This window comes from Syngnathus acus, chromosome 16 (assembly GCF_901709675.1).
Source record: "Syngnathus acus chromosome 16, fSynAcu1.2, whole genome shotgun sequence".
Lineage (NCBI taxonomy): Eukaryota > Metazoa > Chordata > Actinopteri > Syngnathiformes > Syngnathidae > Syngnathus > Syngnathus acus.
Genome location: NC_051101.1, coordinates 9510593 through 9523915, shown reverse-complemented (window position 1 = coordinate 9523915; position 13323 = coordinate 9510593). Strand labels below are relative to the sequence as shown.

Genomic DNA, 13323 nt, shown 5'->3' with positions numbered 1-13323 from the left:
CTTTGACGCTATTTGAGGTAAAATCATTCATCCTGTCTCGTTTGTAAATCTAATTCCGGTACAAAGCACAGAGAAGTGTTACGCTTGATGTGGATGTGAGGTCAATGCAGAAGCGAGGATTTGAATTATTCGTGTGCTAAAATGCCAGACGTTATTTTCACAGAATTTCTGAAAGAATGTGATGAAAAAACATTTTAATTATTTTTCTTTTTCATTTAAAAAAAATAAGAGAATCCTTTTATACAAAGACAGATTAATAAACAATCCATTACATACAAAGTGGAACATATGATGTGTTAGTTCTGGCATGGGGAAAAATCCCTCAGGGTAATTGCGAAATGTTTTTGGGAGAAGCTGGTCCCTCGGGTCTCTTCTCCTCTTTATTCATGCCTTCAAACATCAAAATTCTGCAATCAAAGAAATCACACGTAAATCCATGAGGCATTTTACAGTATGGAAATTAGGACAAACTGCCCCGTTGTACTCACAGTTTCAAAATGGCATGTCTTTTTCCCAGCATCATATTTAGGAAGTCTGTATAACTGATTGTCTGGGATGCTCCTCCTGCCACTTCTGACATCATTTTTTTCAACTCCAAGTGAGTCTTGGCCAGGCCTAGTTTCTCCAACATTCGCTTTAAGCCCATCATGTCTAAAAAAAATTAAAAATATGTTATAGTCATTCCCTCATTGGAATTGGAATTCATAATTGTAGTTTTACCTATATCGCCTTTGTCGTTAAGATCAAACTCCATATATTTGCCTGGGGAGTAAGAAAACATTTAGAAATAGACTGATACTAGCAGTTTAATTTTAGTGAGTTTTAAATTGTTACGTTTGAACATGTCAAGTTTGCAGGCGAGGTCTTCCACATCTGCATACTGTTCATCGGTCAGAAAAGCCTAAGGTAAGAAAATAACACTATTATTTTTATTTTTTAAGGTACTCAGCATTGTGTTGTCTTCAAAATGTTCCGGCCTCACCTCGTTGATGGCATTTAGTTTGTCTTCTTGGTGAGACTTGAGGAGGCCATATGCTTTACCACCTGCCACCAAAAAAAAAAAAACTTTAACAATTGAACTATTAGACAAATGAAAGATGAATCGCAAAATAACCAACCTTGAGCCTTGTCCATTTGTCCTGTGCGGAAGAGAAAGTTAAACTCAGCCCGTTGATGCTTCTCTAAAGTGAGCTCAAAGAGGAAGTGAGCTTCTCTTAGTTTTAAAGCCGCAATCAGACTTTCCCATTTTTTCACAAGACTTGTGTTGCACAACACACGTTTACATACCGGGATGTACGTGACATTCACAGTTTAAGTGACCCCACATAGTAAGTTTCTCAAATTTTCAAATGACATCATTACAGGAAGCACATTTTTGAACAATTTGATGACATTGTTGGCCAAGACCCTTTGAAAATGTCATTTACACCGTCCTAATCTATTTCACAAAACAAACCTTAAGTAACCGAGACTGCCTTCTTGTGCCACGTGATGACGTATTCGTCATTGTGCACTGTTTGGAACCACAAAGTTTTGTATGTCAGTATGTCATAATGATCTTTCATATATCACTGTAACTTATTTGAGGGTGATTGCAACATTATCTTAAAATGATTGGAATGTATTTCACATTTCTGAGCTAATCCCACCAAAACAATCTTTTAAATTTACACTAAATTGAGCACTCAGATGGCCTTTAACCCCCACAATTCCAAAACAACACCGTACACATGGTTTCATTTTCATAAGCCTACACACTCCATTAAACTCTTTTCACCTACCTCCCAAAATTTGTCTTGTAAATTTATAGATTTAATTTAAAAAGGCAGCTTGTACCAAACAAGTGACTTTTTTTTTAAAGGTAAGGTGGATGCATATGCCTCTGGAAAACCACAATATTAAAGTTTAGCAGTAAGTCAGTTAGTTGTTTATTTTTACAGTATTTGTCAGTATTACTATCATAATACATAATATGAAGTTTTTGCCACTGGAAGTTTGAAATCATCCCATAAGGTTCTCAGATCACAGTTTTGTAATGTTGTAAATTCTCCACAAAGTGGCAATGTTGTTCCCTTTTATAGCTGCCCTGAAAAAACAATTTAACATATGCGCAAATAAAATTTGTTTGATAATATATGTAGTGCATCACCATGAACCGAATTATGATGTTTTATTTTGTTCAACTAATGTACCATATGTATTAATTTGATATAGTTTTTATTTTTAATGAATTAAACATTTCCATGACTCAAATTTTACGATACTGCCAGAATAGTATCAATAGAAACAAAAAAAATTCAATATTTGTTTAAAACTTATATTGCTTAGTCAGCAACCTTGCAATCAATAATTGTACATTAATCGTGCAACACAGATAGTTCAGGACTTTAATTATTGTTAACAGGTCGCGGACATGCAATAACTTTGTATTCCTTGACCTTGAGTACAACACTAGCAATTCCCCTCAGGTCAGGCAGACGGGCATCAGTGGGAAAGAAGTAAAAATCTCTCAGCAAATAACCCGTAAAAAGAAAAAGCTCCATTTTAGCAACTGACTCCCCCAAGCAGAGACGAGCACCTCCTCCAAAGGGGACCAAGGCTCTTGGAGAGGCCCCTCCTCCCTCCAGGAAACGTTCTGAAAGACAGAATGATGATAATACTGTAAAAAAAAAAAAAGAAAAAAAGGTCCTTACCTGGTTCGAAGTGGCGCGGCTTGTTCCACACTGAAGGATCATGGTGAGCTCCAAAAAGATTTGGAATGATCACCGTGTTCTTGGGGATGAAATAACCTCCAATACTACACAAGGATACAAATTCAATTCAGCAGAAAACATAAAACGACTAACTTCTTTTTTCTAACCTGCTGTCTCGTACAGCTCTGTGAGGTACGGCAAGAGGAGCGACGGGCCTGAGACGGAGCATTTCATTGATGAGGGCGCTCAAGATGGGAAGTTTGTGCTTCTCGCTATAAGTGGGATAGCGACCCTCTGGTACGGTGCAAAGCTCTTCGTACACCTGCGTCTGGACCTGATGGGAACAGTAGAGGAGCAAATGAGAACATGAAGTTGTGTAAATAATGACTACAGAAACTCGAACATATATGAGGAATGAAGACACTGAAGTGACCTCCGGTCTGTGCAAGAGGAAGGCTACGGTCCAGTTGAGCCAGGCCGCAGTGGTCTCTGTTCCTCCAATAAGAAGGTCCACAATGGCCATGTGGACATGAGTGTCCGTCAGCAGCTGTTGGACAACACAGCAATGACCTACACTTCATAGATTTGGACCTTTAGCCAAATCTGCATTTTCATGACGACACCAAAGGCATTTTGTCGTGAAGTTAACCAAACACATACAACTATCACTGTCTACATAATCATAAGAATGCTTAATTAAGTTTAAATGTTGGGTAAATAATCCCAATTACCTCTCCATTCTTTGTTTCGAGTCCCTCGAGTAAGTAGCCTGTGATGGTGCCTTGGGGTTTCTCGTCTTGTGACTGCACAAGAGACAAAACAAAAGATGACGAGATGAATTGTTTCATGAAGGATATTAACAGAAAGCAGCAGGAAAAGAATTCTCCCAAATTAATGCTAAAGTAGGAACTGTAAGAGAATTTTTGTTTTTATTTCCCATGACAAATGACCTTGTAGTTGTTGAGATGTTTGCGTATGATGTTGTCTCTCTTGGTCACCTCTTTCATGAGTCGGGAGAAAACAGGATTGGGTAATTTCTTGAAGAGAACAAAGGATACAATTTATTCGATCTTTATTTGAGATGTTTATCACTGACTTCTCAATGATTATTTCTTCAACTGACTCTCAGCAAAGGGAAGGAGTCCAGGGCGGAAATCCAACAGGAGCCCCATAGAGCGACAATCTCATTCAGACATTTGTGCAATTCCTGCAGCTCTGTTGATTTCTTGTCATACTGAAACAATTGATCAATTACTTAAAGATCAGTGCTTAAATTTTATTCAAATGACACAAACTCACTTCCTTTCCAAAAGTCAAAGTGGTGATCACATTACTGGCCGCCACTGTGAAATCCTCAGAGAGATCAACGGCACTGCCTTGGTAGGCCTTCAGAACCTGCAAAAGATCAATACTGTATTGTTTAGTCCTCTGCCAATATCAAATAGCCCAAAAGCATTTTTTATTTATTTTTGCTGTCGTGACTTGTTTTCTTACCTTGCAGAGATGCGTCGCCTGCTTTTCAATCACCTCATGCAAAGAACGACGGCAGCATTGCATCAAAGCGCCGTGGACCAGGCGACGATGAGCTCGCCATTCGTCGTTGTAGTCTCCCAGAGATATGGAACGCCCTCCACCGGACACAATACGGCCTTTGAAAAGGTAGGTTCACAAATCAAATGCTTAGATCTCATGACTGTGAGGAAGACTTAGCAACCACGATTGCATTTACCTGTGAATGAAACGGGCCTGCCTGCAAAGTCTGACCATTTCTTCACCAAAGCTTCTGTTATGACCTCACTGCTGTTCAGAACCACCATGCCTGAAGAAAAAAAAGAATGATGTGTGTGTCTGTACCGTGCATGTTAATCCGATCCATTTGAAGAAACGTCAATCTTGTGATTACAAGTGTTTCCACATTTAAGTTGGTAGATGCGTCCGTAACGCTGCGCTAGATGAGTTAGGTGAATTGGCAGATGGTCATGAGTTAGCTCCATCATGTTGCCGATAAGAAATCTGCTTGGAGGGCCTGAGAAGGACAAAGAGCAAAAAAAAAAAAGAAGAAAGCTGATGAAAAACTTCATGGTTTAACAGTGATTTACGGGAAATCTATACACTGTCACTATCCAATGCATCTCAATTTTGTTTTCAGAAGAAACAAAAACATATTGAAACATATTTTTCATTTAGAGAATTTTCTTCTGATTAGTATCAAGTATTATTATGCAAAGAGTTACCTGGTGGAGTTTTTCCATTGGGAGAGTTGTTTCTTGATGCGGATTTAAAGAAAATTTGCAGGAACACTCTCACCAACATGAGTAGAGTTACTCCCACAATGAACACCAAAACGTCTGTTGGCATCTTGTGTCTGCCGGGATCCTGCTCCTCTTCGCAAAGCTTTTCATCGCACTTGACATCCTATTTATAGTGATCTAAAGTTGCTCTCATCATGATAGCATGTGTGTGTATTTTTACCGCTCTTATCAAGGGGGTCTAAATGTTTTCTTTTTTTACTAAATCCTGCGAAGGACATGATAACACGCCCTTGACAACATTACAGATTAACTGGCAATGTTTGTGTTTGGTCCAAAGGAGGAGACACATTTATTTTCCCGTAACGGGATGTTTTTAATGTAAAACCAAACCCACATTTATTTCAACTGAATGAAACAGTGCATATTTACAGTAGTAGTGAGATGAGTCAAACGCCACCCTGTTGAACTGGATGGGCCGGACAAAAAAAAAAAAATGGAAATGTCAACAGATCAACAAAGATAAGATTCCGTTAAAGTGAAACACTCAGAAAACAAACTGTTGAAAAGTGATACACAACTATGAGACTCCTCCTTCATCTGGAGTTCGTCGTGGGAGCTCGATCACCCTTAGCCATGTGTTGCAGGAGAGAACCTAGATGGTCTAAACTTCATCTCGGTAAAGGGGATGGAGGAGTCTTTGCCTTTCCAGTCTATCCACACCACTCCCTGAATTGGATAAATCAAAATATTGATTGTGTTTGGTCAGTGCGTAGACACAGGGAGGAAAAAGGTCTGTACCTGATTATTTGTGTTGATGCCATAAAGGCCATTGAGGTTGGTTTTGTAGCAGTTCTTATACCACCAGCCTCCCATATAAGCCCGGGAACAGTGGATACCCAATGAGTCAGGATCCTTATCCCGGGTTGAGAACGGACGATCATTGTGGTACTTCATAGAGTCACCTGACCAAGAATGCCATTGTGTAAATTTCAGGGAAGTTCTTCTCATCATTTACAATCTCAAGTAAAATATTTCACCTGCTGTTCCTGTGTATCCAGACGCAGTGAGGGCAAAATAATTCTCCTCAGAATCAATGGAAAAGTTAGCGTAGTGAGAATAAGCGGTTTCATTTCCGGATCGCAGGTCTACCCTCAAGCTCACAGGACCAATGCTGGTCAAGTTGTGGAGAATCTCATTTCCTGTTATGGTGGTCAGAAAAACAAAGTGAGATACAAAGTGTTCATTGGTGATTATTCAAGTAAATTTCAACTGTACCGAGCCAGAACTCTTCACTAAGGTTTCCAAAACCGGTTCTGTATTCACTCCAGGTCCTGTAGAAATCAGTTTTTCCACTCATTCTTCTTTGGAACACCTAGAAAAAAAAATTAGGCATCTAGATGACGTTCATTTTTTTTAAATTTAAATAACATCAGTTTGTTTCACCGTCCAACCGCCTCCATCAGTCTCCATGTCGCAGTAGACTCTCAGGACCTGGCCATCTTTCCCCTGGGGGTAGATGTCTACCTCTCCAGACTGAAGAGCTCCATTCAGCAGCTCTTGAGAGCACTCAGTCGGGTAGGGGAAACGCAGCTTCCCTGTGAAATAGGTTGAAATAATGAATATTATTTCTGGAGTGGACGGACGAATTTGGGTTCTGGTCTACCTGTGATGAATTCCGTGGTAACAATTGACGTGTAATGTCCATCTCTCTCGCCTTCTACCAGAATGTTATAGCGTGACATCGGTAATAGCCCTGTCAGTTTATACTCCGTGATGGTGGGCTCCAGAATTAACTCCTAGTATAAACATTGAGATCATTACAGTAATGTGTTGTGGATTCATTGTTTGGGAATAATAATCATGACTCACCATTGCCTCCTCTCCAACCACTTGGTAGATCAGTCTGTAGCTGTGATAAACCACAGTAGAACTTCTCCAAACAATCAAAGCAGAACGTGCACCCACTTCGCTGGCTTTGACCACTTACAAGAAATAAAAAGAAATGGCTGCTTTTGAACCTGACTAAACAAGCTTGATCCAACCTTGAACTCGCCATCTCCTCACCATTTGCAGTTGTGAAACTAGTTGTAATGGCTGCACTCTGAAGACTGTCCTTCTGGCTCAGGACTTTGATGGTGTACACGGTGCCTCTCTGCAGGCCTCTCAGCTGGTGCTCCACTGAGTTTCCTGACACCATCACCGTCACGGTTACATTAGGAGCTATGGGAAGGAGGAGACTTACTTAGCTGGTTTTGCAGTCAGTGAAATTGTTTCATTAGGACAGTTTGAGTTTTTGAACTCACTCTTGGAGGATTCGTAGCTGATGATGAAACGGTCTACCTTGCCCAAACTGGGAGTCCATTGCAGCACTGCTCTGGTGTCTGTCACATTGATAGCCCGGAGGTGGGTTGGTGGTGCGGGAACTGCAGATGAGAAACGACATGTTTGCACCTAACTTTCACAATTTGAGAGCAGATGTGGAATTTGTTTTTTACCTGTTGTGATAATGGACACAAGAGCATCACTCTGGACTCTGCCTTGTGTTGTGGTGACAGTGATTATATAGGAAGATCCAGCAGACAACTTGGAAAGAACCACATGAGTCTGTCGGGAGTCCAGATTTACTGAATGGGTCTCACCTTGAAAGAAAAAGTATGAATTTATCCAATTCTAGTGGTTATGCATTTTAGTAGTCGGCATTTTTTTACAGACCTGTGACAATGTGGGTGTACGTGATTGTGTAGCCCGTTATTGTCGTCTTGGGTTTGGACCATGAGACCATCAATGATGTCTCTGTTATGTTGCTAAAAACCATATCTGTGGCTGGCTCAGGACCTAAAGAAGAAACATGAGGAGTGTTGGATGCATTCACTGACTCTAGTAACAATGCTCGCATTTTGGTTTTACCTGTAGTTGCAATAATTTTGTGAATCTTGGATTTTCTGTCCACTGCAGTTCCATATACGTATAGGAAATAGCGCGTGTTTGTGCGAAGGTTACTAAACTCCACAGATCGCACATTGCCAGGCACCGCCAGCATGATCCTCTTGGTTTCTGTTTTACTTCTTGATGCTATAACTTTACTTGAAGAGGAAGTGCTCTCCTTGTGTACCTGGACCTCCATTTTGTTTTTTGCTGCCTGAACATTCTCTCCCCCAAAAGCTTCCTCTTCAAACTCTTGAAAGTCCTCCTCATCGCCTTCTGCTTGTGGTTCTCTTCTAATCACTGTGAAGTTCTTGAACATTCCTTGTGGTGCTGACCATGAGATGATGAAGCTATGGGAAGAGATGTTTACAACCTTCACAGAACCCAACCCTCCTGTTTTTGTGGCACTCGTCATAGAGCCGCCATGGGTAGTTGTTTGGCTCTGGGAAACTCGAGCTTTGTTCTCTGAAGTAGCTACAATCGAGGCATCCACGATGTATTGACTCTTCACTGTGACACTCCCTTTTCCTATCTTGCTTGCATCTGTGGTATCGATAGAAGTATGTACAGTTGAAGTATCTTTTCCTTTTCCAGTTTTGGCATCTACAGAGACCACTGTATTGGTACTCCTACCTTGCCCAGTTTTGATAGCATCTGTGTTTTTGTTGTCAGTAGAGTGCGCACGACTGCCTTGTCCAGTCTTGTCACCAACAGAGTGCCTGCTCAGGATATCTCTGCTTTGCCCAGTCTTGCCATCATCAGAACGCTCTGCTCCAGTATCTCTCTCATTTTCAGTCTTGCTAGCATCTGTCTTCCTGTCATCAACGTAATGCACAGTATGTCTGCCTTGTTCAGTCTTACGAACGGCAGTTGTAGTTGCTCTGCCTTGTTCAGTCTTGCCATCAATAGAGTGCAAAGTTTTAATGATTTTCAATTTCCCAGTCTTACTAGCATCTATGTTTCTGTTGTCCACCACCTGGGTAGTCGTAGCAGGTCTGCCTTGATCAGTCTTGGCAACAACAGGATGCAATTTGATGGTATCCCTCCCTCTTCCAGTCTTGCTAGCATCGGCAGAGTGCTCGGTTGTAATATGTCTGCCTTGTCCGGTTTTGCCATCAACAGAATGCAAAGTTTTCTTGCTCGCATCTGATTTTCTGTCATCACCAGAGACCACAGATGTGGACGTATGTCCGGTTTTACCATCCGTTACTGAATATCTCCCTTGTTTGGTTTTGGTAGGATCCATGATTATGTCTTCAACAGTAGACACTTTTGTAGTACCGGTCTGTTTTTCAGTGTTTTCATCAACAGAGTGCAATTTTACATTTTTAATCTGCTTTGACCCTGATGATTGAGTTGAATTCTTTCCAGTGACTGTGAACTGCTCCTTGGTCTCCTTTCCAGCCAAGGTTTTGTTTGTTGCCACAATCCTGGTAAGAATTTTTCCTAATTTCGCCGTTCCGTTTAAATTAGTGACACCACTCTGGGTTATGTTGGAGTGAGGTTCATCTTTGAGTTGATCTGATTTTGAATATGATTTAACCACGGTTCCTTCTTTGATAATTTTAAACTCTGTCTTTTTTGTACCTGATGTCATAGTTTTGCCTTTTTGGGACTCCTCTTGCTTTCTGCCATCATGCTTCAGCAAAATCTGGCCAACAGTAGGGACAGTGGCCTTTGTGGAACCTTTTATCGTAATTCTCTTCTCAGAAGCATCCACATTTATTTGTGCATTTGCAAGACCTAATTTTGCAGTAGTGGCTAACTTTGATTTCGTGTCAGTCTCCTTGGCATTAGTCCCCTTCTTCTGGTCCTTCTTTTCCAGTTGCACCTGCGCTACCATTTTTGTTCTGTCCTCTATATTTTCCTTCATAGTGGTTCTTTCTTTATTCTCTTTCTGGACCTCTGTGTCCAATTTTACCTTGATCGTCCCTTTGGCTTCTCCTGGTGTTACAGAACAGAGGAATCATTGTTAGATGTTGGATTTAAGAGCAATACATTTTTGTCACATTTAGACAATCACTTACTTTTATTACAGTCGGCTCCTCGTGCACAGGTACTGCAGTCTGGGCCCATGAATCCTTCCTTGCAGATGCATTTTCCTTTCTGACATTCTCCATTGTCACTACAATCATTTGGACAATTTGCAGAACATGGACCTGATTGGGAAACAAAAATTGTTTTGTCATATGAAAAAGCAGAGCCAAGCAATAATAAAAACTAATAACCATACATTTGTTCTTCATCGAAGACATCTCTCTCTCCAACCTGGCCAAGCGTCCTTTCAACTCAGCCATCTCGGACTCACAACTGCCAGTACAGCCAGTGGGGATCAAACTGATCTTATGTGTCATGACCACTGGAGTACCAGGTTTTAGGCTCATTTCATGCTCTTTGGTGTTGCTTGATTCACAGTCATTAGCAATAACCACCTTGATTGGCTGTGAAGGGGCAGTCTTTACTTTGGTATCGCTGGGAGCCTTGTTTACAGTTGCCTGGTCCGCAGAGGTTTGATCTGTGAGTTTGGAATTCTTCACATCACTGGTAGAAGGAGATTTGACCACAACTGCAGGATCAGCAGTGGATGTGATCCGAGGTTTTACACTTGCTGGGGCACTGGTTGCAGCGACCTTTGCAGCCGTGACAGTTGGAACCTTCTTCAAATCTTTGACACTTACAGTCTGATTATCATGGACCATGGTCTTCTCTTTGACAGCTGCAGAACCGCTGGTTGTAGAGGCCTTTGCTGAAGTTGAGAGAGGACTTTGGACTGTGGGGGCAGGCCTTTCTTTAGTGTTCTTCATTTCTCCGGTGGAGGGAGATTTCACAACAGTCTGATTGACAGAGGCTGAGAACTTGTTTCTGGTGGTTTTAGTCCCGCTGGCTGACTTTGTGGATATTGACTGAGCATTTTGAACTACGGTGGGGCCTGGCTTGACTTTGGCAATCTTCCCATTGCTGTCTGAATGAGATTTTTCAAAAGCAGTCTGATTGACATTAAGTTGGAGTTTGTCTTGAGTGGTTTTCGTACCGTTGACTGATGCTGACCTTGTGGATCCTGACTGATCATTGAAGGTTTCAGTACGTCCAGGATTGTCCTTTATAACCTTCACTTCATTGCCTCTTGTGGATTTAGCTAAACTTGTCTGATTAACTGACACTGTGAGCTTGTCTTTCTTGGTTACAGTTCCACTCGCTGTGGATGTCTTCACTGATGGGGTCACAGTGGTCGAGTTTACGGTTGGTCTGGGTTTACCTCTGGTGTTTACTGTAGCGTTTATCACTGGAGGTTTTTGGTTGGGGAGAGGGGTCGGTAAAACTGTTTGATTGATGTTTGGATTTAGGGTGGGACGACCGGTCAGTTTAGCGGGACTGCTGTTTTTTTGTTTTGGAACGGTGAAAGCAACATTGGTTTTAGTCAAGGCATTTCCTGCAGAGTTTCTCTTCTGATTGGTGCTAGTTTGAAGTGAAGCAAATGGTGTGAGAAGGAGGAGAAGTCCAAGCGTAAACAACATTTTCAGGCAGTAACCAGAGATTGACTTTGGAATATCTGTCTGTATGTTATTCTTAAGAATATGAACTCCTTCTTATGAGGGGTTGAGCCAGCTTTGACCTACAAATGAGAAGAAAGTCATTAATTGTGTCTTCAAGTACTTCAACTATTTCAAATATTTTTGTTAGATTATGTATTTCTTTCTTTGCCTTCATCTTCAATTCCTTAAATCCTAATAATCGTTGCCTACTCATTGCCTACTTTGATACACTGAAAAAAATAATTCTCAGTATTTACGTAGATGGCAGTAATGAATAGTAAAATACAGTTTTTCTTTTTTTTTTCTTTTTTTAAGGGTCTTTAAACCTAATCCTATGTTATTTCATTTAAAAGAGACATATAAACATACAATATTAGTATAAAAATATTGATCAGGATTTTCTTTGATTCACATTGGATCAGAACCTAGTACGCTGTTTCCAAATAAGGTTAACCGAAATATGAGCTGACATAATGTGACAGTGTTCCGCCTCACGCCTATAATAGTTCATTCATCTGCTTGCCCGGGCCATATTAGATGGTTTTGAACAGGAAGGGAAAAGTCTGATGGTGAACCTGAGTGGAGAACTAACAGTGGGGGACTGTATAGAACTGTGGGACATTGTTTGTCTTTCACTCCACAGAAGCTTATATAAGCCTCTGCAGCCACAACCAATAAAATCCACATAAAGAAATATGTCATACCATTGAATGGAATCAATAGAATGAATATAAAGTCAACAAATTGCAACACCTACATTTTATTTTTTTGTTCACCATTAAAATGTGCGTGTACTTCATCGTAAGTGACTGCACTGAAGCACACCAATTTTAATTCTAAAATAGGAAAACGCAAGTTATTGTATTACAAGTTCATTTGCGTTACTTTTTACACTGAAAAATGTGTGCACCAAAAACAATTAATGGAATCAAAGACCCCCCCCCATTCAATTCCAAGACTTGTGTGTGCATAATATGCCAACCCAGACAATTTGAAATTGCAAATATTGATACAGCTTTTCACTCTCAAAATCCTGCTTACATTAGATGTGTATATAATTTCTCATGTACAAAATCCACACACTATACATATAAATTTGATAAAATATTTCAACAGTTAAAAGACATCAATTCCAGTAAATTCCATTCCCCACCCCAACTGAGCATTATGGGGGTCACCTACCTGTTTGATGATTTTTATATCTTATCTCTGTTTGCCTCCCTCCATTTGATTGGAAAATTGTATGCTGACTTGCAGGGTGGGAGCGAAGCAGAAGAAAAGTGGCAAGGGATAAAGTTCGCTTCTACTTAAGGGACCCCCACATCCTCTCTCCTCCAACTCCACCCCCCAGTGGTCACACTTACTCAACCACCTCTGAAAATATTTAAACTCGCCAAAAAAAATGGGTAGATTTCCATTGACTTAAGATGTTTACTTTATCTCAGGAGTTTTATTGTTTAGCAATATTACAATTGAGATCACCCTTTAAAATGTAATTTCGTACACCGTCATTTATGTTCAATTCAATTCACAGTTGGAATATTGTCATTTAAAACTTGTCTTAAAAACGTTATGCAATACTACGTGGTCACTCATCTATGAACAAACAAACATATAGACATATATATATAAATGTATATACACAGTAATTGAATGAATGTCCGGTGTGAGAATCATGATTCAGCTAAAATACACAAGATAACACTGCAGGTATTCAGTAGCCGCTCTGTGGGACAGGAACCTCTCGCTATATGAATCGGTCGTCTGTTGGCATTAATGAGATGTAACTACGCCACCGTTATGTAAGAGACCAAACATCCAGCACATTTGAAGGAATGCGGTGTGGTTCTGCATCTTGGACCAAAATGGCCACCCACCATCCCTCCTTTTGTAAACCACATGAAGACAAGTTAGTCCAGG

At 40.5% G+C, this 13323-nt stretch overlaps 3 protein-coding genes across 5 annotated transcripts; all 3 read right to left on the bottom strand.

Annotated features, from left to right (window-relative positions):
• Positions 1-177: 177 nt before the first annotated feature.
• LOC119136286 (allograft inflammatory factor 1-like) lies at positions 178-1255 on the bottom strand. The gene is made up of 6 exons (XM_037274650.1): positions 1119-1255; positions 983-1044; positions 835-901; positions 721-762; positions 489-651; positions 178-407 (listed from the first exon to the last, which is right to left on the bottom strand). Exons 1-6 carry the CDS (start codon positions 1132-1134, stop codon positions 323-325), a joined length of 435 nt encoding a protein of 144 aa, XP_037130545.1. The 5' UTR covers positions 1135-1255; the 3' UTR covers positions 178-322.
• Positions 1256-2209: 954 nt separating this feature from the next.
• Positions 2210-5214, bottom strand: LOC119136148 (steroid 21-hydroxylase). Of its 2 annotated transcripts, none has more exons than XM_037274431.1 (12): positions 4928-5214; positions 4597-4719; positions 4423-4512; positions 4188-4342; positions 3993-4088; positions 3817-3927; positions 3644-3730; positions 3425-3496; positions 3127-3240; positions 2861-3027; positions 2694-2797; positions 2210-2635 (listed from the first exon to the last, which is right to left on the bottom strand). In XM_037274431.1, the coding sequence occupies exons 1-12, from the start codon at positions 5049-5051 to the stop codon at positions 2388-2390; spliced, it is 1491 nt and encodes a 496-aa protein (XP_037130326.1). In that variant the 5' UTR covers positions 5052-5214; the 3' UTR covers positions 2210-2387. The 2 variants fall into 2 exon arrangements, with proteins under 2 accessions (XP_037130326.1, XP_037130327.1); XM_037274432.1 differs by having other exon boundaries at positions 4023-4088.
• Positions 5215-5297: 83 nt separating this feature from the next.
• On the bottom strand, positions 5298-12699 carry LOC119136055 (serine-rich adhesin for platelets-like). 2 transcript variants are annotated; one of them, XM_037274179.1, is made up of 16 exons: positions 12586-12699; positions 10104-11483; positions 9898-10029; positions 8630-9814; positions 7853-8566; positions 7658-7780; positions 7441-7584; positions 7249-7368; positions 7010-7165; positions 6815-6927; positions 6609-6741; positions 6389-6540; positions 6221-6317; positions 5983-6144; positions 5744-5907; positions 5298-5671 (listed from the first exon to the last, which is right to left on the bottom strand). In XM_037274179.1, the coding sequence occupies exons 2-16, from the start codon at positions 11383-11385 to the stop codon at positions 5573-5575; spliced, it is 4776 nt and encodes a 1591-aa protein (XP_037130074.1). In that variant the 5' UTR covers positions 11386-11483; positions 12586-12699; the 3' UTR covers positions 5298-5572. The 2 variants fall into 2 exon arrangements, with proteins under 2 accessions (XP_037130074.1, XP_037130075.1); XM_037274180.1 differs by having other exon boundaries at positions 7853-8569; positions 8633-9814.
• Positions 12700-13323: the final 624 nt, after the last annotated feature.